At 46.7% G+C, this 24,224-nt stretch overlaps 1 protein-coding gene across 6 annotated transcripts in view; it reads right to left on the reverse strand.

The window, feature by feature from the left end:
- LOC147700854 (uncharacterized) overlaps positions 1-24,224 on the reverse strand; it is a 167,359-nt gene that overhangs the window by 86,355 nt on the left and 56,780 nt on the right. For all 6 annotated transcript variants that reach the window (XM_086929755.1, XM_086929751.1, XM_086929750.1 and 3 more), the window contains one exon: positions 8,276-8,386. In XM_086929755.1, the coding sequence (XP_086785881.1) occupies positions 8,276-8,386 (111 nt within the window). The remainder of the gene's footprint in view (positions 1-8,275; positions 8,387-24,224) is intronic.

Consider the following 24,224-nt stretch of genomic DNA (forward strand, 5'->3'; position numbering starts at 1 on the left):
TGGCCACTCGTGTCTGCATCGTTCCTCCCTGATTTCGCTAGATCGCGGAACATCGTGGTGGCTGCCACATGTTACTGTGTTCTCCATTTCCTTTCAGCTAAAAGCAGAGCGCCGTGTATCGGCTGGCCACGCGCTACCGTTAAATGATTAATCATTTCTTCGTTTGTAGCGGAGCAAGGTGTGTTGGCCTACCACTTGCTGCCGTGATTCTGTGGATTTATTTGGTTCCCATGTATGGAGATTCATGTTGGTGACTGCCACTATCTACAGTTCGTTGTTTTGGTTGGGATTCAACCTCAGGCATATTTCCTTTTACAGCAAGCTGGATATGGTGTTACAATATTCCAGGTGTTGATAAACCTTTGGTGTACTTTGCCTTTGCTGTGCTTTTTAGTAGCTGCTGACATTCTGTGGCTCTATGCAGGTGGAGAGAGCTAAGACGCCTTCCTTTTGTTTTCATTGTTTACTCTGCTGGGTATAAATAGACTCTGTGGTTCAGGTGTGTAGAGTAGCCGTCTGGTGTTACATTCTTAGCGAGAATTGAAGAGTGTAGATATGATGTTGCTATGTTGTGTTTAACTGTGTTGTCTGTTTCTATATCATTTCAGAGCCTTTGTCCCAGCAGTCCCCTCTCCGTTCCTGCCATCCCTCGCTTAATGGTTCCAATTCCCTGTGTTCTAAGATCAGGGAGTTGGTGACGTTAGGAGGTGGACCCCCATTATCAACGACCGGATCCTGTGGAACGTAATCTTGACAGAGGTGGTGGTGGATAGCTTTGTAACATGAGAGGGTGAGGTGGTGGTGGATGGCTTTATAGCATGAGAGGGTGAGGTGGTGCATGATGGCTTTGGTGCATGAGAGGGTGAGGTGGTGGTGGATAGCTTTGTAGCATGAGAGGGTGAGCTGGTGGTGGATAGTTTTGTCACATGAAAGGGTGAGGTGGTGGTGGATAGCTTCATAGCATGAGAGGGTGAGATGGTGGTGGATAGCTTCGTAGCATGAGAGGGTGAGGTGGTGGTGGATAGCTTTGTAGCATGAGAGGGTGAGGTGGTGGTGCATAGCTTCATAGCATGCGAGGGTGAGGTGGTGGATGATGGCTTTGTTGCATGAGAGGGTGAGGTGGTGGTGGATTGCTTTGTAGCATGAGAGGGTGAGCTGGTGGTGGATAGCTTTGTCACATGAAAGGGTGAGGTGGTGGTGGATAGCTTCATAGCATGAGAGGGTGAGGTGGTAGTGGATAGCTTCATAGCATAAGAGGATGAGGTGGTGGTGGATAGCTACGTAGCATGAGAGGGTGAGGTAGTGGTGGATGACTTTGTTGTATAATAGGGTGAGGTGGTGGTGGATAGCTTGGTTGCATGAGAGGGTGAGGTGGTGGTGGATAGCTTTGTAGCATGAGAGGGTGAGGTGGTGGTGGATAGCTTTGTAGCATGAGAGCGTGAGGTGGTGGTGAATAGCTTTGTAGCATGAAAGGGTGAGGTGGTGGTGGATAGCTTTGTAGCATGAGAGGGTGAGGTGGTGGTGGATGGCTTTCTAGTATGCGAGGGTGAGGTGGTGGTGGATAGCTTCATAGCATGATAGGGTGAGGTGGTGGTGGATGGCTTTATAGCCTGAGAGGGTGAGGTAGTGGTGGATAGCTTCATAGAATGAGAGGGTGAGGTGGTGGTGGATAGCTTCGTAGCATGCGAGGGTGAGGTGGTGGTGGATAGCTTCGCAGCATGAGAGGGTGAGGTGGTGGATGGCTTTGTTGTATGAGAGGGTGAGGTGGTGGTGGATAGCTTCGTTGCATGAGTGGGTGAGGTGGTGGTATATAGCTTCATAGAATGAGAGGGTGAGGTGGTGGTGGATAGCTTCATAGCATGAGAGGGTGAGATGGTGGTGGATAGCTTCATAGCATGAGAGGGTGAGGTGGTGGTGGATGGCTTTGTTGTATAATAGGGTGAGGTGGTGGTGGATAGCTTGGTTGCATGAGAGGGTGAGGTGGTGGTGGATAGCGTTGCAGCATGAGAGGGTGAGGTGTTGGTTAATAGCTCCGTAGCATGAGAGGGTGAGGTGGTGGTGGATAGCTTCATAGCATGCGAGGGTGAGCTGGTGGTGGATAGCTTCGTAGCATGAGAGGGTGAGGTGGTGGTGGATGGCTTTGTTGTATGAGAGGGTGAGGTAGTGGTGGATAGCTTCGTTGCATGAGAGGGTGAGGTGGTGGGGGATAGCTTTGTTGCATGAGAGGGTGAGGTGGTGGTGGATAGCTTCGTAGAATGAGATGGTGAGGTGGTGGTGGATTGCTATGTAGCATGAGAGGGTGAGGTGGTGGTGGGTAGCTTCTTAGCATTAAAGGGTGGCGTTGTGGTGGATAGCTTCATAGCATGAGAGGGTGAGGTGGTGGTTGGTTGGCTTTATAGCATGAGAGGGTGAGGTGGTGGGTGATGGCTTTGTTGCATGAGAGGGTGAGGTGGTGGTGGATTACTATGTAGCATGAGAGGGTGAGGTGGTGGTGGGTAGCTTCTTAGCATTAAAGGGTGACGTTGTGGTGGATAGCTTCGTAGCATGAGAGGGTGAGGTGGTGGTTGGTTGGCTTTATAGCATGAGAGGGTGAGGTGGTGGAGGATGGCTTTGTTGCATGAGAGGGTGAGCTGGTGGTGGATAGCTTTGTCGCATGAAAGGGTGAGGTGGTGGTGGATAGCTTTGTAGCATGAGAGGGTAAGGTGGTTGGGGATAGCTTTGTAGGAGGAGAGGGTGAGGTGGTGGTGGATTGCTTCGTAGCATGAGAGGGTGAGGTGGTGGTGGATAGCTTCGAAGCATGAGAGGTTGAGGTGGTGGTTGGATGGTTTTATAGCATGAGAGGGTGAGGTGGTGGGTAATGGCTTTGTTGCATGAGAGGGTGAGGTGGTGGTGGATTGCTTTATAGCTTGAGAAGGTGAGGTGGTGAGGTTGGGGTGAATAGCTTCGTAGCATGAGCGGGTGAGGAGGTGGTGGATGGCTATGTAGCATGAGAGGGTGAGGTGGTGGTGGGGAGCTTCTTAGCATTAGAGGGTGACGTTGTGGTGGATAGCTTCGTAGCATGAGAGGCTGAGGTGGTGGTGGATGGCTTTATAGCATGAGAGGATGAGGCAGTGGTGGATAGCTTCCTAGCATTAGAGGGTGAGGTGGTGGTGGATGGCTTTATAGCATGAGAGGGTGAGGTGGTGGATGATGGCTTTGTTGCATGCGAGGGTGAGGTGGTGGTGGTGGATAGCTTCTTAGCATTAGAGGGTGACGTTGTGGTGGATAGCTTCGTAGCATGAGAGGGTGAGGTGGTAGTTGGATGGCTTTATGGCATGAGAGGGTGAGATAATGTAATTGAAATTTGTAATTGTAATGTAATTTGGATTTGTATAACGCCTATCACCCAGGGGTCTCTAAGCGCTGTACGAATACCGCTGTGGAACCCTTCTGGCCTGTTCCAGTGAGGTGTCCACTCCTGGGCACCCCCAATGTGAAGCCAGGCATCCTAGCGTTGTTAGGGCCGGTGTGGAGATTAAGCAAGCTATTGTTGAGTACCTGACATCAGAATTCTGTATTTCCGCTGGAACCAATGCTATCACTCTAACCTCCTACCCAGATACCCAAGTCTCAAGGACTCATGCATCCAAGAGGGGGGAAAGGGGATTTGGAATGAGAGAGAAACACACCACGTCTACTTCGTTCTTCTTTTGACTTTGTCTTTTTCTTTCTTCTTTTAGCTATTTCTGGAAAGGAACAATATGCTCAAGAAAACTATTCACAATCTAAACTTTTCCCAATAATCCTTATTCTACTAAGAGTACCTGTGTGTGCAGAGTGGCTAACCGTTTCTTTAGTACAGATTGTCTTGCGCTTACACTGACATCAAGGTTTGGAACTTCTACAAGAAATTAACTACTTATTACTTTATGCAAACCTTTTACCCTTGCTCTGTGTCTTTTACCAGCCCTTAGGAATTCTATGTACCTTCTTATCTTTTTCTCTTATCCTCTAGGTAAACCAAGGAAACTGCTGAGGTTGCATCGAGGACGTCTTCTCTAAAGATGGAAAGTATATTATATATATATAATCACACATACATGGAGGGTGGAAAGACTCCTCCGGAAAACTTCAGATGTATCTGGTACGTATCTTAGAGCTTAGAGTACAGTTCAATATTGCTCCATGTCTTGCTATACTTCAACTCAAAGTCTCTTTCAATCTTTTCTTCAATACTAGTCTTCACTGAATTTGAAGGATGGTTCAGCCAAAGAGGCAATCCTATTTATTTTCCAGAACCCTTACAGGAACTCAAATCTTCTCAAAAAAAGTCTCTAAATTAACTTACAGCAAAGCGGCAGAAGAATTAGCTGACGTTGTTATACTCACGACCTTTATTCCGAAGTTCTAACTCGAAATATGCTCGAGAAATGGAACACGGGCAAGGAATGCGACCGTTTCCAACAAATTCGTCAGTTGAAGTGCGTAGCTCAACTCGACGAGAGCCACAAACACAGCTGAGGAGAAGCGCGTGCCTGCAAACACTAGAACGCTAATCGCCCGGATTAGGCGGCCATGTTGAATTCCGCCCGCAGCGAATGAGTGAAACCTAAACTAACCCAGAGTTGATCTAGCCTTGTGATCGGTGCCAACTATAAACACTAGCACTAAATGAAAGTACTTGACTACTTAAAAACAAATGAACACGGACCTGACAGCTATTGCCCAGAGTTGCAGAGTGGAATCCATGATTAGAGTAGGCACCGAGGACATTGAGCCCAAGACCCTGCCGCGATGGGGATTGAACCCTGGTCTGGACCAGACCTCTGCCTCAGGGTCTGCCGCTCTAATCGGTGAGCCACACTGGGTGATGGCTTTGTTGCATGAGAGGGTGAGGTGGTGGTGGATGGCTGTATAGCTTGAGAGGGTGAGGTGGTAGTGGATAGCTTTGTAGCATGAGAGGATGAGGTGGTGGTGGATAGCTTTGTAGCATGAGAGGGTGAGGTGGTGGTGGATGGCTTTACAGCATGAGAGGGTGAGGTGGTGGTGGATGGCTTTACAGCATGAGAGGGTGAGGTGGTGGATGATGGCTTTGTTGCATGAGAGCGTGAGGTGGTGGTGGATAGGTTCATAGCATGAGAGGGTGAGGTGGTGGTGGATAGCTTTGTAGCACGAGAGAGTGAGGTGGTGGTGGATAGCTTTGTAGCATGAGAGGGTGAGGTGGTGGTGGATAGCTTTGTAGCATTGGAGGGTGAGGTGCTGGTGGATAGCTTCGTAACATGAAAGGGTGAGGTGGTGGTGGATAGCTTCGTAGCATGAGAGGGTGAGGTGGTGGTGGTGAGATGGTGGTGGATAGCTTTGTAGCAGGAGAGGGTGAGGTGGTGGTGGACAGCTTCCTAGCATTAGAGGGTGACGTGTGGTGGATAACTTAGTAGCATGAGAGGGTGAGGTGGTGGTGGATGGCTTTGTAGCATGAGAGGGTGAGGTGGTGGTGGATGGCTTTATAGCATGAGAGGGTGAGCTGGTGGTGGATGGCTTTATAGCATGAGAGGGTGAGGTGGTGGTTATTGGCTTTATAGCATGAGAGTGTGAGGAGGTGGTGGATAGCTTTGTAGCATGAGAGGGTGTTATATCCTGTGTTTCCTGTGTTTCTTTATCTTTATGTTTTATTAGTTTTCCTATGTGTTCTTCATTAGACTGCTTAGTCCTAGTGCTTAGGCTGCTAGGTAATCATAGAATGTTAAGCTTGTAATCTTCAGTTGAAGACTGAAACTTGATGAAGGAACACTCTGGCAGATCTGGTGCTGTACTTGTCTTCAAGATTAAACTTATTTATAAGTTTACTCCTCTCTACTGTGTTTCTTGGACGCAACATAATTTGGCGACGAGGTGGTCAAGTCAGCACTTCCCTGAACCCACGTTGAAATTTCTTCAAGAAGATCTGATCAGACTTCAGTGTTCATGATCCTGAATGGTCTTTCTTTGAATACTAGTGTTAGACCTTCAACTCTGCAATTTCTCTACTGATCTACTTTGAACTTTGAATATCAACTACTACATCTACCTTCAAGATAAGTTCCATTTATTTATTTCTCAAGACTTATTAATTCTATTGGGAGCTTCGCTGCATGTACCTTCTTGTGCTGGTATACCTCGATGCAAGCTCATAGACTTTCCTTTTACTTAAAAAAAAAAAAATTGACTTTGAAAGTATTTTTAAAACGATATGAGGGTGAGGTGGTGGTGGATAGCTTTGTACCATGAGAGGGTGAGGTGGTGGTGGATAGCTTTGTAGCATGAGAGAGTGAGGTGGTGGTGGATAGCTTCATGGCATGAGAGTGAGGTGGTGGTGGATAGCTTCATGGCATGAGAGGGTAAGGTGGTGGTGGATAGCTTTGTAGCATGATAGGGTGAGGTGGTGGTGGATAATTTCATGGCATGAGATGGTGAGGTGGTGGTGGATAGCTTTGTAGCATGAGAGGGTAAGGTGGTGGTGGATAGCTTCGTAGCATTAGAGGGTGAGGTGGTGGTGGATAACTTTGTAGCATAAGAGGGTGAGGTGGTGGGGCACAGCTTCCTAGCATTAGAGGGTGAGGTGCTGGTGGATAGCTTCGTAGCATCAAAGGGTGAGGTGGTGGTGGATAACTTTGTAGCATAAGAGGGTGAGGTGGTGGGGCACAGCTTCCTAGCATTAGAGGGTGAGGTGGTGGTGGATAGCTTCATATCATGAGAGGGTGAGGTGGTGGGTGATGGCTTTGTAGCATGAGAGGGTGAGGTGGTGGTGGAGGTGAGATGGTGGTGGATAGCTTTGTTGCATGAAAGGGGGACAGGGAGTGCAGACAGAGATCGATTCTGCTAATGAATGTTTTGGTGGGCAGTGTATGGATGTCATGAAGGTTGTACTCTTACATGTGGCCGAGTGGTGCAGCAGAAAGACTAAGAGTTGTGAAGTGTGGAGGTAAAGCAGGAGGCATGAATGAAGACAGGATTGGTGGAGCACTTCTTGAAGATTCTAGACTGGGATGTCAATCAGAATCTCTGATCAGCTTACGCACTGCTACTCAAGGCGCTAAATGAGATTAAATCATAGCTCAGACTCTACCAATGCTCTATATTTGAATGTGGATCAATTGCGTGTGAAAATGATGGAAATGTATCACATACTTAATATAATACACTGGGGGTTGTTAGTTATGTCAACAGAAATAAATTGATTCTTATCATTACTAAACACTTGGAGTAAAAAGTGCTATGAGGTCTAATAGTTGAGAGGCCATGTGATAATTCATGCCGCCGCATTAAGTTGTATAACAATTCTCTGCTGGTAGATTTTAATACTCATGCTTTCTGTCGCCCCACACATCTTTGAATGTCACTCCAAGGGTTTTTCTAGATGATCCTTCTAAACTGTGGGGACACTTTTCTTTCACATACACTGTGATGGACTATGGCACCTTAGTCAAAGGGCAATGTTAAGGGGGGTATTAATGACTTTGAATCAATGGCTTAAAGACAGGTCTGAAGCTCGTGGAGTTATTTTCTGAGATAAGTAAAATTTTTAAAATCTTCCTATGGAACAACATAGCGCCATTACAGAGGAGTATTTTAGGTGATCTAATCCCAGTCCTGTTTTATTGTATATTTGCTATATTTCTTTCTGTAGCAACACTGCTCACTTCAAGAAATCCCTGCAAGGAAAGTGTGCCTACATATTTTTATTTTTTGTGTTTGTTTTTTTGGAAGTTTTACATAGCGCAAACTAGACCCCAAGTGATCGGAGCGCTTTACATGAGCACCAGTTGCGTTACAAATGGACACATTCATTTTTTGTTTGTTTTTTGTTAGGCACGGGGAGATTACGTGATTTGCCCAGAATCACAGGGTGTTGAGCGTCCCTGCCGAGACTCAAACTGGTTCCTCAGCGTTAAGGTCGACCGCCCTAGCCGTTAGGCCACATCCTCTTTTACTATCCATTACGACCTTGACTGCCTTTACTTGCGCAATCTTTGCACTATGGACCCATCTAACTCCACTTGTGAACTTTGGTTTGTCCAATTACCGCCTCACATTTGCTTGTCCCACTCTTACCCAGGTCAAGCAACCTGAATTCTGGAATACTGACAACAGCAGCAACATCATTATCTATACAAATAATCCAAACAGATGGGATCTGTGTATGGGAGTCAATCTCAAGCGAGTGAGGACAATGCAGTGTCTTCGGGTGTCTGAAAGTTTTACTACCAGTGTATTAGTCGTACAGATTTTTTTATTACAGTAATGAGAAACCTGCACATACCTGTCTTATTACTGATGCTCCCTTTCCTCTCAGAATGCTGCTGGTCTACAGAGATGGTTTCTTCCTCTTCTTTCATGACGAATGACACGACCGAAGTTATGAGTGCATGTTCTGTCAGAAAAAGAAAACCAAAGTGTGATAGGGCTCAGTGGCAAGATAACGCTCACCATACTTTCTATTTGGAGAAGGGGGGCATTGAACAAAGATCTGAAAGCTCATTCTATATCCACCATAGAACCTGAAAGGAACTCACAGGAGATTCAGCCGCTCAGTGGCTAACATCTATTCCTGTAACCAGAAGTGGGTTGCACTCATCAGCGAAAGCTTACTCTTAATCATTAAACAATCTCTTTTTATTCCAGCTGAAAGCATTACAATAAAAATCACAAATACTTGATCATTTTAAATAACAACATAAAACATGAGGCCATATTAATCATTTTAGAATGACTGCCGAATGTATTATTGGATAGCATCAGGATTCTGCCTTGTGGGCCACCAGGCAGATGCAATGTAGGCTGGAACAGGCAAAGAAATCACAGCCTCATCCGTTGAGCAGCAAAACGCCACTGCCTCTTAGTATGATGATATACTGCCCAAACAACGGGCGGAGTAGACCCTTACTTAAACAAGGGTTTCGTACAAAAATGCATGAATTGGCTCAAAATGTCAGGCCCGCCACGGTAACAGCTACAGGACCCTATAGACCTTACAGACAATCTCCGAGTGCAGGCAAGCACAGGTAAGGCTCCAAGCCTGCATTTTATATAGAAGTTCTTCGTATCTCTAGGAGTATGATGTCAAATAGGGTTCACAGATATTTGTGTTCTTTCCCTTTAGGTAGACCGATATGCTACCTTCTATAGCACTTTACAGGTGTTATATTTTTTCAATTTCTAGTAATTTGCTTTTACTAAAACAATTCTTGGTCTTGTTCACTGGGCTCTGGTTGTCCCAGAGGCTAAAGCATCCTACTGCTTTTGTATTTTGTTAATATGGTTTAGACACTGAACTTTCGCTGAGCCCTCTGGGGTCAAAATATCAAGCAACGATTTTAGATACAGTTTTTACTGCAGAATTCAACCGCAGTCGAATCTTGAACAGCACTGTTTTTAGATGAATTATTTCCTTTACACCAGATTGAGTCATAAGGCTTTCATGGGGCTACGTGTTCCTCAGGTGCAGTAGGAAGCAGTGTTCAATCTTTGAAGCTTGATTACTTTGCTAAAGACCTATAAGTCTGCACTACATACAGTGAATGCTGCACCTTTCATTCTATGAATGTCAAAAATTGATTGGATTGTAGTTCCAACCTTTTGTTCTTACAGTGAAGTACAACTCCCACACTTTGGTTAATAGAGTACATTTTTCCCTTTTTTTAAAGGCCCAATTCAGTTTAGGTTTGTACAGTATGCCTAAATAATCAAAGTTATTGATTAGCTCCAGAAGAGTTAAACTGGCACAAAGGGTACTCTTCAAATTATTTTGGGGTTTATAATCATAAAATTGTCTTGCGTTTATGGCAAGCTTTCTTTTAATGGTGCTGTAAGTTTCAGAAACCTTCAGCAAGTGAGGTATGGGAAGCTCTGTCTGAGTTGAAATTGCTGCATTGTTGGCAAGCAGGTGTTCATTCATTGCCCAATTTCTGTGTCTTCAAATTGAGGGAATGTAGGTAGCTGCTCACATGTATTTATATACACAGTAATTAATAGTGGGGGTAGTGTGTAACCCTTTTAAACACCCACGTCTACTTTTTTTCTCCATACCTGATCATTGGAAGATGCAGAAGATATTTCAGAGCAACACTGCAGTGCTGTGCCCACCCCTTTTTTTAAGCTGCCTGAATGCAGATTAAGATCCTTTCCCTTTCTGCCCAGTCTTGTATGCAATCTAGTTAAAAGTTCCATCTATTTTCCCAGCTCCATCCGACAGTAAGATTGGGAGATAATTATCTGGATCTAATTAGGAGCCCTTCTTGAAGATTGGCACAATGTATGTGATTCTCCAAGAGCATGGGACTTCACTAAGTTTGCAGACTGCGTTGAAGACTGCTGTTGAAACTGGAGCCCTCAGGATAATCCAGGCACAACAGAGGATTAAGGGTACTCCCTCAGGGAAAGATGCTGTATCTCGTTTTGACCAAGCATTGCATGGACAACCTGATGTTTAGTAAATTGCAGGGCCCTGTTGGCAAATAGCGACGCTTCAGTGTTCAACTCTCAGAGTCTAGCTGTTTGCATTTCGTCTCAGATTTCAGAAAACACTAACTTGCCACTTTTGTACAGTAAAGTGGAGTGATTTAACCATTCTTAGTCTCTATATCCCAGGTCTAGACTCACTGGGGACCCACTGAGTCTGTGTTGCTTAATGTGCTTTTCACACAGACTTTTGTCAGACCTTTCAGTGGTGTGTCCCCTGCTAGCCTTGTTCATTGATATCTAAGGACCTGTGTTAACTATTTATTCATGGTACATTCGTCAAACTATCTTTAGCTTGACATATTATTTTTGCTTGATGTCGATTCTTGGTCTTTGTAAAATTTGAGGAGATTAATTCAAGTAAATTCTCAAAGGTTTCAATGAGTGTCCGTTTTGGGGCTCTCAAGTTTCTGGTAGGTCTCTGAACTGGTTCTTTTGAGATTTTCTTTTCAGAGAATAAGGATACCCATCTATTTCTGAATGGCCTTTGGTTTGAATTAAGAACTAGATCTGCCAGTGCCAATGGGTGCTCAAATTGAGATGGGGCCTGTACAATTATGCACAATGAGTGGGTCATGTTTGCGTTCTATTCTGTGTTGCAATCTCACGACAATTATTGATTACGGAGTACCACATAATCAACAAAGTTGATTCTGTAAAGGTATTTTTGCCTGGGTATGCATGTCAGTGTGCCCACTGAGAGCGCGATGGCCGCCTCCTGCCATCCTTGACCCACATTGGCTTACCTTCCTGGAGTTTTGCCACCATTTCATATTGAGCTCCGGCGGGCTCCTCGCATTCTCCTCATAAATGAATTCCTTTTTGAAAACTCCTTGATCTGGCTTTGTGTTGCAGTCGCCATAAATTAGAATAATTCCAGGTTCCGCTTCCTTTGCTCCAGCTGTTGAATTCATCACTTCGGTTTCTAGCGTTATGAATACTGATGTCTTTCACTTGCTGTGCTCCAGTGAATAGTAGACTTTGAAAGTGGCAAGTACTCTGCTACCCATTTCCAGCGCAATATGTTGCAGATTATGTTTGTCGATGGTTTTACTGGTACTTTCACCACTAGAGCAACAGAGACCCAGATGGTAAGACTCCCCCTTTTCTGCACTTAGTGACTGGAATACAATACTGTGTGTAGACACTATTTTGTTGAAACGCCACATGTCAAAGAAACTTGTATTGGCTGCCCAGTCATCATCCTATATTTTCTGTCATAACACAACAATATCCCAACTTACTATAACGTTTATCTTCTCCAACCTCTTCATACAGTAGTAATCCTGTATAAAGGTGCGAGTATCGAGGTTGCCATACAAGAGATAATTCCTATGCTGAGGCACTTGTAGTACTTGCCAAGGCAGCCACCAGCCAGTCCCATTTTTCAAAGCTCCGTCAATCCTTGTCATCAGATTTGCCTGTCACTGAGATTTCCTTTTTACCCGCATTTGGGGAGTGGAATATAACTTTGAGATTTAAGATGTGTTATTTATTCATGTAATCTGGACTTAGGCCACATAAAGATCTGCAGGTATATCTTGTTTCCCCCTATATAATTATAGTACTGTTGGGTAAGGTTCTTCCACATAGAGTACACTTTCTAATCCCCAGCTCAGAAGAACCCGCTCGTATAATATTATTTTTGCCAAGGTGAGTGTTTGCCCAAGTGTCTCCACTGAATCTCCCTCCTCTTTAGTTTTTTTGATCAGGAACCTCATGATAATGAAGCCACATGTTCCAGGCCTGGAGTGATTGTCTTAATTTCAATGAATTTTCCCTATTGAGTATGTCGAGGTGGTTTCTGGAGAGTTAAAGTGGTGTAAATTTGATGATAGTTTTCTTATCCTTTCTTCCCAGATATTACTTATAGGTGGACGACCCTCATCTTCCTGTAGTCATCATTTGTTTTGCTCTGGTGGAATAAGGAGGCCCTCTTCATCTACTAAGATGTTTTGTATCTACCACGATGGTCCTTCTAAGCCCTTGGTCAAAGTTGGACTCTAGAGTACCCCTTTCCCATGTTCCTTTCCTACAAGGAGTTTGTACAGATCTACTTCGTGATGCTCCATGCAACACATACTAGATGTTAGCTTTAGTACTTTGGTACAGTCAGGGGGGACAATTTCAGATTCTGGCCCTAGGCCATCAGCAATGTTTGCCTCTGCTCTCTTGGAGGCTGCATATCAAGTGTTCCCCATGTAGATGAGATGTGATAGTGATAATTTTCTGCTTCCTTTCCAGCCCTGCAAGGGTCTAGCATGGCTTCCTGATTTCAGATACTAAATCACAAATCCTCCCAGGGCCTGAGTTTCCCCTTGGTTCCCAGTTTGTGTCCTACCTGAGTCCTATTAGGATTCCTCTGATGTTATAATTCAGGACTGGTGTCCACAAAGCTGATATGATCCTTCCAGTTTTAACTCGTCGTTATCAGGATTTACCAGCAGAGGCAGAGCATCTTTTTTGTGACAAATGTTTTAGTGCTTTTTCTGCATTTATGGTCAAAAGTATAGCAAGGTTTTGTTTTTTTATGGGAGTGCAGCTTCCTCGTAGGCTTGTCAATATGCCAAACATGAAATGCACCTTCGTGACAAGTTTCCAGATGCTCACAACTTACGTTCTCTAATTGGCATTTGCTCTCAGTATCCTTTGGACCCGTTATGGCAGTTGCATTGGGTTCGGTATTCCTGGTTGGCAGGTTAGAAGCCCTTTGGCTTTCCTCAGTGCTCTCCTTGCAGTCACTATAGTTTGAATTACTACAGGCATTTCTTTAAATTTCATCAACAAGGTTGAGTAATTGCAGGTTTCAGGTTCAACCAGTGTATTTGCCGGCAATTCGGGAAAAACATCCTATGCCAATCCAAATCTCCTGTCAATTGTAGGAATGATGGTTGGATGCTTCGTTCAGGATCAGAGTTTGAGCACACATCTTCAGGAGCTGCCAGCTTCCCCCACAATTGCACCTGGACTTCTTCAGTGAGAGAATGTGCTGCACAGGTGCTGTGGAGCAATTTTGTTTGATCTGATGTGTTTTGCTATTCCTCAGCATTGTTAAGAGATGTGTTTCTATAGGTGAGTTTAGCTTAGTCTGTTGCTCTATTGTTCCTCCTACTGCACTTGCTGACCCTTGAACGAGTGTAGGTTTGACTTGGCGTCCGCTGCATTTAATACTACATTCAGTTCCCTTTCTTGAGCTACAGTCTGTAGCAGGCTGGACGGAACGACCTCGCAACCGACAACAGGGCCTCCTCCTCTCGGCTTGAATTCCGAAAGAAGCTCAAAAATGGGCCAGTGGTCAAGGCCCACACACCTGCCTCGCCAGGATACTCTCACGGATAATAACACGGTATACAAATACTCTTAACATAACAAAGAAAAACAGGCTTTGGAATAGCTTTGATTTTATTTAAATGAGGCATCTTTGAGTTAGGTGGCAATGTAGGCATCAAGTAACAGGAGCTTTCTATTTCCTGAGCTCCATTCACTGAGCCTTTGTACATAGCCAGGGAGACCTTCGTGGGACGCTGTCACCTACCCTCTTTTCACCGCAACGACTGCCCGCACCCGCTTCGCGGGTGCCGCTGCTCGGTCAGAGACGCCGCCTGGAGAATCCGCCCTGGGTGTTGGAGTGTGCGTGGGCCGTGAGGATATACCACCAGCACAGGAGTGTAGCGCTGCAGGGACTCGCTTCCCCAGGAGTCCCTGCCTGACCTTTGCCAGCTGGTCTGCGCCCCCTGTTAGCCCCGCCCCCCGGACGGCACACACCTTCAAAAACTGACTTTCTTCCCTGGTGCAAGTGGGAGCTTTTGTACATAGCCAGGGAGACCTTCGTGGGACGCTGTCACCTACCCTCTTTTCACCGCAACGACTGCCCGCACCCGCTTCGCAGGTGCCGCTGCGCGGTCAGAGACGCCGCCTGGAGAATCCTCCCTGGGTGTTGGAGTGTGCGTGGCCCGTGAGGATATACCACAGAGCACAGGAGTGTAGCGCTGCAGGGACTCGCTTCCCCAGGAGTCCCTGCCTGACCTTTGTCAACTGGTCTGCGCCCCCTGTTAGCCCCATCCTCTGGTCGCCTTTGAACTCCAATATAATCACGCCAGTCGCTCGCTGCGCGAGAGCGCCGGGCTAAGCCCGGGACAAGGGCGGGGCCATCTGCGGCTATCAAAGGCCAGAGGAGGCCGGGTCGGGTCACCCCCCTTAGTTCTTATGCCAATACTCCAGGAACACTGACCAAAGGTACTGTTACCCATTGACTATTTCCGGTCCTTCTAATAGGCCCCTTTCATATTGTCGATATTGTCTTAGTACGAAACTTCCTTATTGGTGATAGCCGCTACGCTATGTCTTGCAAAGCGGACCTTAGAAACCTCTCCGCCCAGGGTGACCTGCATAGGGGAACAATGGATTTGTATTTTAAGCGTGTTATACTGCCCATTGCAAGTGATTTAGATAGAATAGAACGATCCCCAGTTCTAGACAGCTCTTTTGCTCTGGGTTCTCCGCCTTAGACTGCTAATATAGCCCCGGCAATATCATTATTGGATGAACTTAATCAATTGTGTAAATCCTCTTACGTCCCTTTGGTTCCAGAAAAAGCTCCAATTTCCCCAATATCTACACCTAAACATGGGTCTAGCTGCTCTTCCCAATTAACTCACACTCCACAGGTAACGCCCCGCAAAATACAACCAACAGCAAACTCTCTACCGGTAATCCCCAACCAGGTGCTCTCTGCTAAACGGAAGAGAGATGAGGCTAAACACACGGGCAGTCAGGCCAAATTACAAAAATTACATCGTAATCCACCTTTACGCAATACACCTAGTACTGCGACTTCGAAAACACCTACACAGGCCTCCCTATTGTTGGAGCTCGAAACCATGATGAAGTCAATCATAACTCCGCTGATTGATAAAATGACTAGCCTAGAGGACAGGCTTAGGGGAGTCGAGGAAGCTATAAAAGTCAAGTCAATAGTTACTAAAACTATGGGAGGACCCGTACAATCACAGCATCCAGCCCCTATAGATACGCCAATCTCCACCTCACAAAGTAAGATCTCCAGTATACAACCAGTTGCTCCACATATGAAATCTGTAAATATCCCAAAAGCCGCCATGCCACCACAATCTTTTTACCTTAGGGCTGGGCAGAATAAAGTCAAGTCATCTCATAAAAGATTAGCGCCTAGTCATGACACTTTACCTCACAAAACTAACCACCTACATCTGCCACCAGAGGCAGCCCCTATTGTATGTGTCCTCTCAGGAATACCTGAACTCCCAAAGGGAAAACTCGAGAGTCAGCAGGACCTAAGGAACAAGGTAGTGTACTGGCTTACCAAAAATAGACTTCTGCCCTTCAATTTAGACGGGACCATATTAAGTGTCCGAAGGGTGGGCTGGTTAGGACCTCTCGCAAAAAACAATGTGGGCGACTTGGTACTCGTAAAGTTTAGAAATAAATATGTCGTACCATACCTGCAATCCTGGCAGCCACAAATAGGGGACGGTCCCATATCAGTTTGGAATTTAAGTGAATTTTACCCCAGAACATTATATGTCCCGGTATAATGTCAGACAACATAGAGTAACTTCCAGACGGCAAGAAGTGGTCTTGTATTGAGTGGCCACCTCTCTCCTGTTTTATCAACTTGTTCATGCTCCATTCTGTATACTGATTAGTCGATTCATTCTATTGATTTAATTTATTTTTAAACTCACCTAATTCTTTTTATGAAATGATTTAAAGAGTGTCTTTTTAAAAAGGAAAATCCTATCAAGTTCTTAAATTTATTGTAAATATTGTTATTTTTCCCCATCGTTGCACTGTTCTATATATGCATTTTATGTATTGATTTTTGATGATGTTGCTTTTATGATTTTTTATTTTACAAAAATCGAATAAAGCGTTTCTACAGAGTGGAGCAAGTTGCATTGTGTGAGGATAGGAGAGGAGGCAATGACAACCTGCTCACCACCCTTCACTTTGATTGGCTGTTCTATCTTTCTATGATGTACAGCACTGTGGGGCCCTGCGGCTTGGAAATCGTTCAGCAGTTTTCAAGCTCTCAATCTGGTCATGTTAAACAGTGAAGGTGAGGTTTAAAAATGTCTTATTATATATGACATGATACACTATTCTAGCCTTTTACTGTCTCTTCTAGATGCCTTCAGGGTAAGGCTGGTTTAAATGCTGAAATACTAAGTGACTCAGTGAAACTTAGGTTTTTGTGATTCTTGGAAAAAAAGGAGACGGAGCAAGATTAAAAAAAAGAGAAAAGACAGGATAATTGCATGGTGTCTTGATAAACCCTAGTCAACAAGGTGCTAGGGCCACCTGGATAACTTTCTAACTGATGCTACTTTTTAGCACAATTGGTCAAAAAGAAGACATTGCTTTTGATAAAACCATTAAAGGATAAACCGTTCACAGCTCTGCTCAACTCCACAAGTCGCAACAAACGCTGCATTCGCCCCCTCACCTGGGAGGTTGCTTACATGAACCCTTCGAGTCTCCCTCTGCAGCAATTTGATGCAATCTTCAGTCAAGTGCTTGCCTGCTCTGCCTAATGTGCCTAGGTCAAATCAAGTTTATTTTACTAGACTATAGGACCTTTTTCTGGCAGTTCCTCCTGGTACTGCCCACCACTACTCTCAGCTGGTCTCCTGACACTGGAAGGGTCACAGCGGCGAGCAGCAGCAATCAGCAGCCCGCAGCCGTGACTCACAATGTCACGAAACCTAAAAAGGACATTAAGACCATGGAGGATTGTTAATGTGCCCATGGTTTGGGTGACACTGCCAATAACAATAGCCATCACAGCGATAAATTGGAACAGAAGACGAAAGACAGAAATGCAGTAAAATACAAACACCACGCTTAAACAAGTGGTGAACAGCAGCATGAACATTGGGGGGAGAAACACATGGCTATATGGCTGTTTTCGCGTCAGTAGTGTGAAACTTTGAGGAAGAGGATGAACATATGACCTAGAAGCTGAATATTCCCACAGTCCCTGTCTCAGTTATATTTAAGAAGGACTGTTTCAATGTAATTTGCTAGGGCCTCCCACCACTAACCTGAAGCAGCACCAGCTGCCCAGAAACTACAGCTGAATTGGGCAAATGGACAACTACCAGCACAGCCACAGTGTTTGCAGAGAAAGTACTTCCAAAAACTCTATTGAAGACAAAGGCTCCGGCATATATTCAAAATAGGCACCCAAGAATGCACAAACAGACAAGTTACTTACCTTGGTAACACCTTATCTGGTAGAGACATGATCTAGCCACAGATTCCTTACCTTTGAACTTCCAGTAGTCAGGCTGGATCCAGAAGATTTTTCTTAGCAGTACTCTGCACGCCAGTAGGTGGCGTGGGTCGACTCCGCGTGACGGGTGCAATTGTTCGTCGTGAAGTGCGCGTCGTCAATATAACCGCCACTCTGGCGCGCTGACATCAGTACTTTTCACGACTTTCCGCGTCAGAAGTGCGGAGCCATGAAGTTACTGACCATGGTGTGTATAAAAAGAAACTAGGGCCCTGAACGGGAACAGCCCTGACACTTAAAGACAATTCGGCAGTGCGGGGAGGATAAGTGGATTGGTAAGGAATCTGCAGCTAGATCATGTCTCTACCAGTTAAGGTGTTACCGAAGGAAAGTAACTTGCCCATCTGATAGACATCTAGCCGCAGATTCCTTACCTTTGAACAGCTACCCAAGCAATACCTTCCCCGGGGGAGGGAATGCAGAAAAGCTTTAAAGCACGAAATCCTGTAAGACAGAGCGGCCAAACAGGCCCTCTCTGCGAAACTGGGAATCCAGGCAATAGCGTCTGGCAAACATGTGCAAAGATGCCCAAGTGGTCGCCTGGTAGATATCAGAAATAGGAACACCACGCTGGAGGGCTGTGGTGGCTGCTTTCACCCTAGTGGAATGGGCAGTAAGGCCTTGGGGAGGCTGCTTCTTTGCCAAGGCATATTTTGATCCAGAGGATAATCCAGCTAGATATGATCCTTTTTTGGACAGCACGCCCCTTCTTTGCTCCCACATATCCTAGAAAGAGTTGGTCATCCACCCGTAACTCCGTTGTGCGATCAAGGTATAATAATAACAATCTTTTTGGGTCCAGGCGGTGGAGACGCTCCTCTTCTTTGGATGGGTGCAGAGGTGCATAAAAAGTGGGCAGAGTAACAGACTGTCCCAGATGGAAGGGAGTTACAACCTTGGAAAAAAGGAAGCTCAAGTTCTCAGTACCACTTTGTCTGGGAAGACTGTCAGGTAAGGAGGCTGTGATGACAGTGCCTGTAGTTCGCTCACCCTCCTAGCAGAGGTAATTGCAACCAAAAAAAGATGTTTTGGTAGTGAGCAATAGTAGAAGACAGTTGTGCGTCGGCTCAAACGGTGTGCACATCAAGAAAGTAAGGACCAAATTAAGGCTGCATTGTGGCATAAGAAAAGGAGAAGGGAGAAACAAGTAGGTTAACACCTTCAAGAATCTCTGCACCAGAGGGAATTTAAAAAGTGAAGGCTCATCTGGCTTCCGAAGAAAAGCCAAGAGAGCCGAAAGTTAGCACTTCAAAGTGCCCAAAGCAATGCCCTGCTGGGCCAAGGAAAGGACAATTAGGAGAATGTACGCCAGAGATGCAGATAAAGGGTCGATAGACCGTTCTGTACAATATTTACAAAATTGATTCCCTTGGCAGGCGTATACCAATTTCGTGAAGGGGTGCCTAACTTCCAGAAAAAGCTTGCAGACTTCGGGAGGAAGTTCAAAACCTGTCAACAGTCACCGCTCAATCTGCAGGCAAGGAGGCTGAGTGTGGATAGGGTTCGGGTGGAGGACCCTTCCCAGCCGTTGTGACCAAAGATGCTCCAGAAGGGGTAGCCTGATCAGAGGATCGATGCTCTTATCCAGAAGCTCGGGATACCAAACTCTCTGTGTCCAATCCGGAGCCACAAGAATGACTTGTACCCGGTCGCTCCTGATCTTCTTGAGAACTCTGGGCGGAAAGGCAAACAGGAGGCCTGATCTCCACTCACGAGGAAAAGCTGTGCCGGGCGAGAACCACCTTGGAAACTTCAATTCGCAAAACTGCTGACACTGCACATTCACTTCGGAGGCGAACAGATCTAACCAAGGCTTTCCCCACCGCTGAAAGAGACATTGTACCACCTCCGGATGCAGACGCCACTTGTGATTCGCACTGTTCCCATGAGGCACAGGGTCAGACTGATTTGCATATGGCCATATCTGAACTGGGGTGGCAGAGTGGGCTAAAGAACGGTGATGGATTAAACCCAGATCTGTTGACTGGGTGTGAGTGTTTGATTTGTTCAGCTGCTTCGTCCATCACCACCCACTTTTGTACCGCTTTGTTTGCCATAAGTTGGCAGGGTATGCTCAGACGTGAGTTCCTTGCTCAATGATTGGAGCGGCAGTCCCTGGTGCAGAGGTCTAGCCCGGGACCAGGGTTCAATTCCCCACCTCGGCGAGTTTTGGGCTCAAAATTCCACAGACCTGATCATTCTCGCGTCGGTGCCTATTCCAATCATGGAGTCCCACTCTGCAACTCTGGGCATTAGCTTGCTTAATCTCCACAACGGCCCCCACAACGCTAAGTTCGGGCTGGACTGTTCCCATGATGCACAGGGTCAGACTGATTTGCATATGGCCATGTCTGAACTGGGGTGGCACAGTGAGCGAAAGAACGGTGATGGATTAAACCCAGATCTGTTGACTGGGTGTGAGTGTTTGATTGGTTCAGATGCTCCGTCCATCACCACCCCCTTTTGTACCACTTGTGATTCGCAAGGCAACTAGATTGTGTTCATCCACTTGGCATTCAGAGAACCAGCCAGATGTTGAACCACCAAGGAAATGCCTTGTTGTTCCAGCCAACTAAGAAGTGCAGGGCCTCTTGACAAAGAGTCCACGACCCCAGTACACCTTGTTTATTGCAGTACCACATGGCAGTAGAGTTGTCTGTAAACTCTTGAACTAGCCTTCCCTTGTTGGATGGTAAAAAGGCTTTTAGTGCCAGCCGGATCGCCCGAAGCTCCAACAGGTTGATATGGAGCCTGGCATCCGCCGGAGACCAGAGTCCTCTGATCTTCACCTTCCCCAGATGGCCGCACCATCCCAGAAAAGATGCATCCATCACTTCTGTGAAGTCTGGGTAGGGAAAGGTGAGGGGTCTGTTTCTGACCCAATTTTAGTTTGTTGGCCACCCCAGCAGGTCTTTTGCAGTGCCCTCCAATATCTGAACCAGGTTGGTGAGATTTCCCCAATGGTGTGCCCAATGGAACTTTAGGTCCCACTGCAGAGCTTGCATGTGTCATCTTGCATGGTCCACCAGCAGGATGCAGGAGGCCATGAGCCCCAACAGCCTCAGAGTCAATCTCACCGAAATCAAGAATAGAGGCTGAAACATCTGGATCATAGCTTGAATATCATGGACTCACCATTCCGGAGAGTAGGCTGGAAACTGTACCCCAATAAAAGGGAGCATCTGAGAGGAAGTCAGGTGTGACTTCGGCACATTTGATAGTGAACCCCAGCAAATGCAGGAGGTTCAACGTAGTCTGGAGGTGGGAGACGACTGCTTGCGACGAGCCCACCTTTAACAACCAGTCATCGAGATAGGGGAAGACTGGAACCCCTGATATCCGCAGATGGGCTGCGACCACTGCCATCACCTTTGTGAATAGCAGAGGGGCAATGGTGAGGCTGACGGGAAGAACAGCAACCTGAAAGTGCTCGTGGCCCACCGTAAATCTCAGGTAGCGACGATGGGCAGGCAGGATGGGGATATGAAAATAGGCATCCTGCAAGTCCAGTGGTACCATCCAGTTTCCCGGGCCCAGGGCAGAAAGGGCATGAGTTAGGGTGAGCATCTTGAACTTCTCCTTTTTGAGGAAGTAGTTGAGGGCTCTGAGGTTGCGGATAAGACGAAGGCCTCCGTCCTCCTTTGGGACCAAAAAATTGCGGGAATAACAACCACAGCCTATTTCTGGCACAGGAACCCTCTCTATAGCTCCCTTGGCTATGAGAGTTTTGACTTCCTCACAGAGTAGAGTAAGGTGATCCTCCATCAGCTGATCGTACACTGGAAGCATAGATGGAGGGGTAGTCTTGAAGGGGAGGGAGTAGGCCCTTCAGACTAATCGCAACACCCACCTGTCTGAGGTGATGTTTCGCAAGTGGTGGAGATGATGGAGTATTCTGCCATCGACTGGTCGTGAATGATCCTGGGGGATCGGACTAGGAAGGTTTTGCAGTGGAAGAGGATCGTGGCTTGGCTCGACTTCTGGCCTCCCGACGCACAGGGTCGGGGTGAACAGCATCCACGAGCCCACAGAAGCTGCTTAACTTGCAGGGCCTTCTGGCTGGAATATGGTTGGCATGGTTGGTAGCCCCTTCCGTAGCCAAGAAAAGAGCGAAAGCCAGATACATGCTGGGATGTTGTGGTGAGGCCCAAGGACTTGGCTGTAGCCAGCGAGTCCTTGAAACGCTCAAGGGAAGCATCTGCTTTGTCTCCGGAGTGACAGGAGTCATCAAAGGGCATGTCCACAAGGTTAGCTTGGACATCCCCTGAAAAAACAGATATCCTCAGCCAGGCGTGACGATGTTTGGCCATAGTAGTGGTAATCGCTTTGCCCATCAAGTCTGATTTGTCCAAGCCACATCTGATGGCGAACTTTGCAGCATCTCTCCCATCCAAAATGGCTTGGGAGCATAGGATCTGGCACTCCTCAGAGACCCTAGGCAGCACCTGCACAACAGTGACCCATATCGAATGGGAATAACATCCCAGAACGCATGCAGAGTTCACTGTACTCATTTCTAGGCTTGCAGGATAAAACCTTTTCCTTCCAAAGCTTTCCAGTCTCTTGAATTCCCTGTCAGGAGGTGCGGAAGGGAACGCGCCACGGCCCCAGTGCTGGGCTTGGACCAGGTGCCCAGACGGACATCTGATAAGGTTTTATTGAAAGGCAGCAAGGGTTCCGAGCTGGAGACACCAAGCTGCAGGACCTCTGTCAAGACATTAGTCTTGACTGCCACCGTTGGGAGCTGCAGGTCCAAGCCCTCCTCAGCCCTACGCACCACCATAGCAAATGATGCCCCCTCCTCCGCAGCCAGGTTAGGTGGAGACAGCATGCCAGAATCTGGGGAGGTGTCCAGACCACTGGCATCACCCAGTTTCTCATACCAGTCCATGTGTTGTGGTTGCGGGACTTCTAAGGGATCCTGCTCCCCCTCCCAATCCTCCTCATCCATTCCTAACCCTTCAGAATAGGGCAGGTTGAAGGGCATGGAGCCATATGGAGGACACCCAACCTGCAGCTTGTCATCAGGAATGAGGATTGAGGAGCCGCTGCCGGTGGGCGCTGGCGACACCGAGGGCCTCTGCAATGGACATAGCTCCCAGGAATGTCACTGTGGAGGTGCGATCGGCGCTGGTCCAGACCCGGGAATGGGTCCAGTTGGAGGCATGGCAACTGTCCGGAGCTGAAGGTGCGGAACCCATGGGGACTCCATAGTCATCTGATGGTGCCTGAAGGCACGGTGGCAGGGTCAAGCCGTCCAAATATGGCGCACATGGTGCCATAAAACTCCTTAAGCTGGGTGGGGGTTGCTCCCAGGAAGGCAGGGAAGCACGGAGCCGACCTAAGCAACTGCTCCACAGAGCGGGCCTCGAGATGCCGAGGGTCCTTCGCCTTGTCAAGAGACGGGCGGGGCGAAGTTGAAGCATGCTTCGACTTTTTGTTTTTCTTGTGGTACCTCTTACCTGACTTCGACGAAGAGGACTTTGATTCACAGGAGCAGGGCTCGGAACTTCCTCTCGACCGAGACCTGAACCAGGATCAAGATTGACGAGGCAACCTCTGGGATGCCAGATGCCGGGCCACGATCAGCTTTAGGGACCGCTTCCTCAAACCCTGCGACGTCATGGCCTGGCAATCGGAGCACGACTTTGTGTTGTAGTCGCACTCCAAACACCAGAGAAACACTAAGTGGGGATCCGTGACTGATTTGGCACGGTGACAGGTGCCGCACGGTTTGAACCCCAAGGTCTTCCTACTAGACATCCTACACACCAAAGGAAGTTGACAAAAAGTCAAAAAAAGTCTGTCAAAAAAATGATAGGGGATAGCCCTCTTAGACGGATATATGCTGGCTGGCACAGATTGATAAGTACTGACATCAGCGCATCAGAGTGGCGGTTATATTGACGATGAACACATCACCAACGACGTCACGTGGAGTTGGCCGACACCACATACCGGCACACAGGGGTACTTCTAAGAAAAATATTCTGGATCCAGCCTGACGCCTGGATCTTCAAAGGTAAGGAATCTGTGGCTAGAAGTCTCCATCAGATAACAGAGACAAGAAAACAGTAATAGATCCGTTTGAAACAGGTGCAGAGAAACAACTGGCGGACAAACATGTATATAAACAAGGAGAGAAACAGAGATATTGCAACCATAAGGGATGCAAATATAACAAGACAGTAATAATGCTTATGTAGACAAAATTCAGGGAAGCATCATAAGGAAGGCAAATATACTCTGCAGTGCATGGAGTAAGCGGTAATATATGTTGATTGTGGAACTTGTGTACCTAAAAGAAAATGTGTATGCTTGTGCTGTATGGGTTGTATGGGTTTGTCTTTAGTTATCGAGGAAGTTGCATTAGGATACATTGTGTGCAGACTTGTCTGTGTGCCGTTTACATATATAG

Source organism: Lissotriton vulgaris, chromosome 7 (genome assembly GCF_964263255.1).
Source record: "Lissotriton vulgaris chromosome 7, aLisVul1.2, whole genome shotgun sequence".
NCBI lineage: Eukaryota > Metazoa > Chordata > Amphibia > Caudata > Salamandridae > Lissotriton > Lissotriton vulgaris.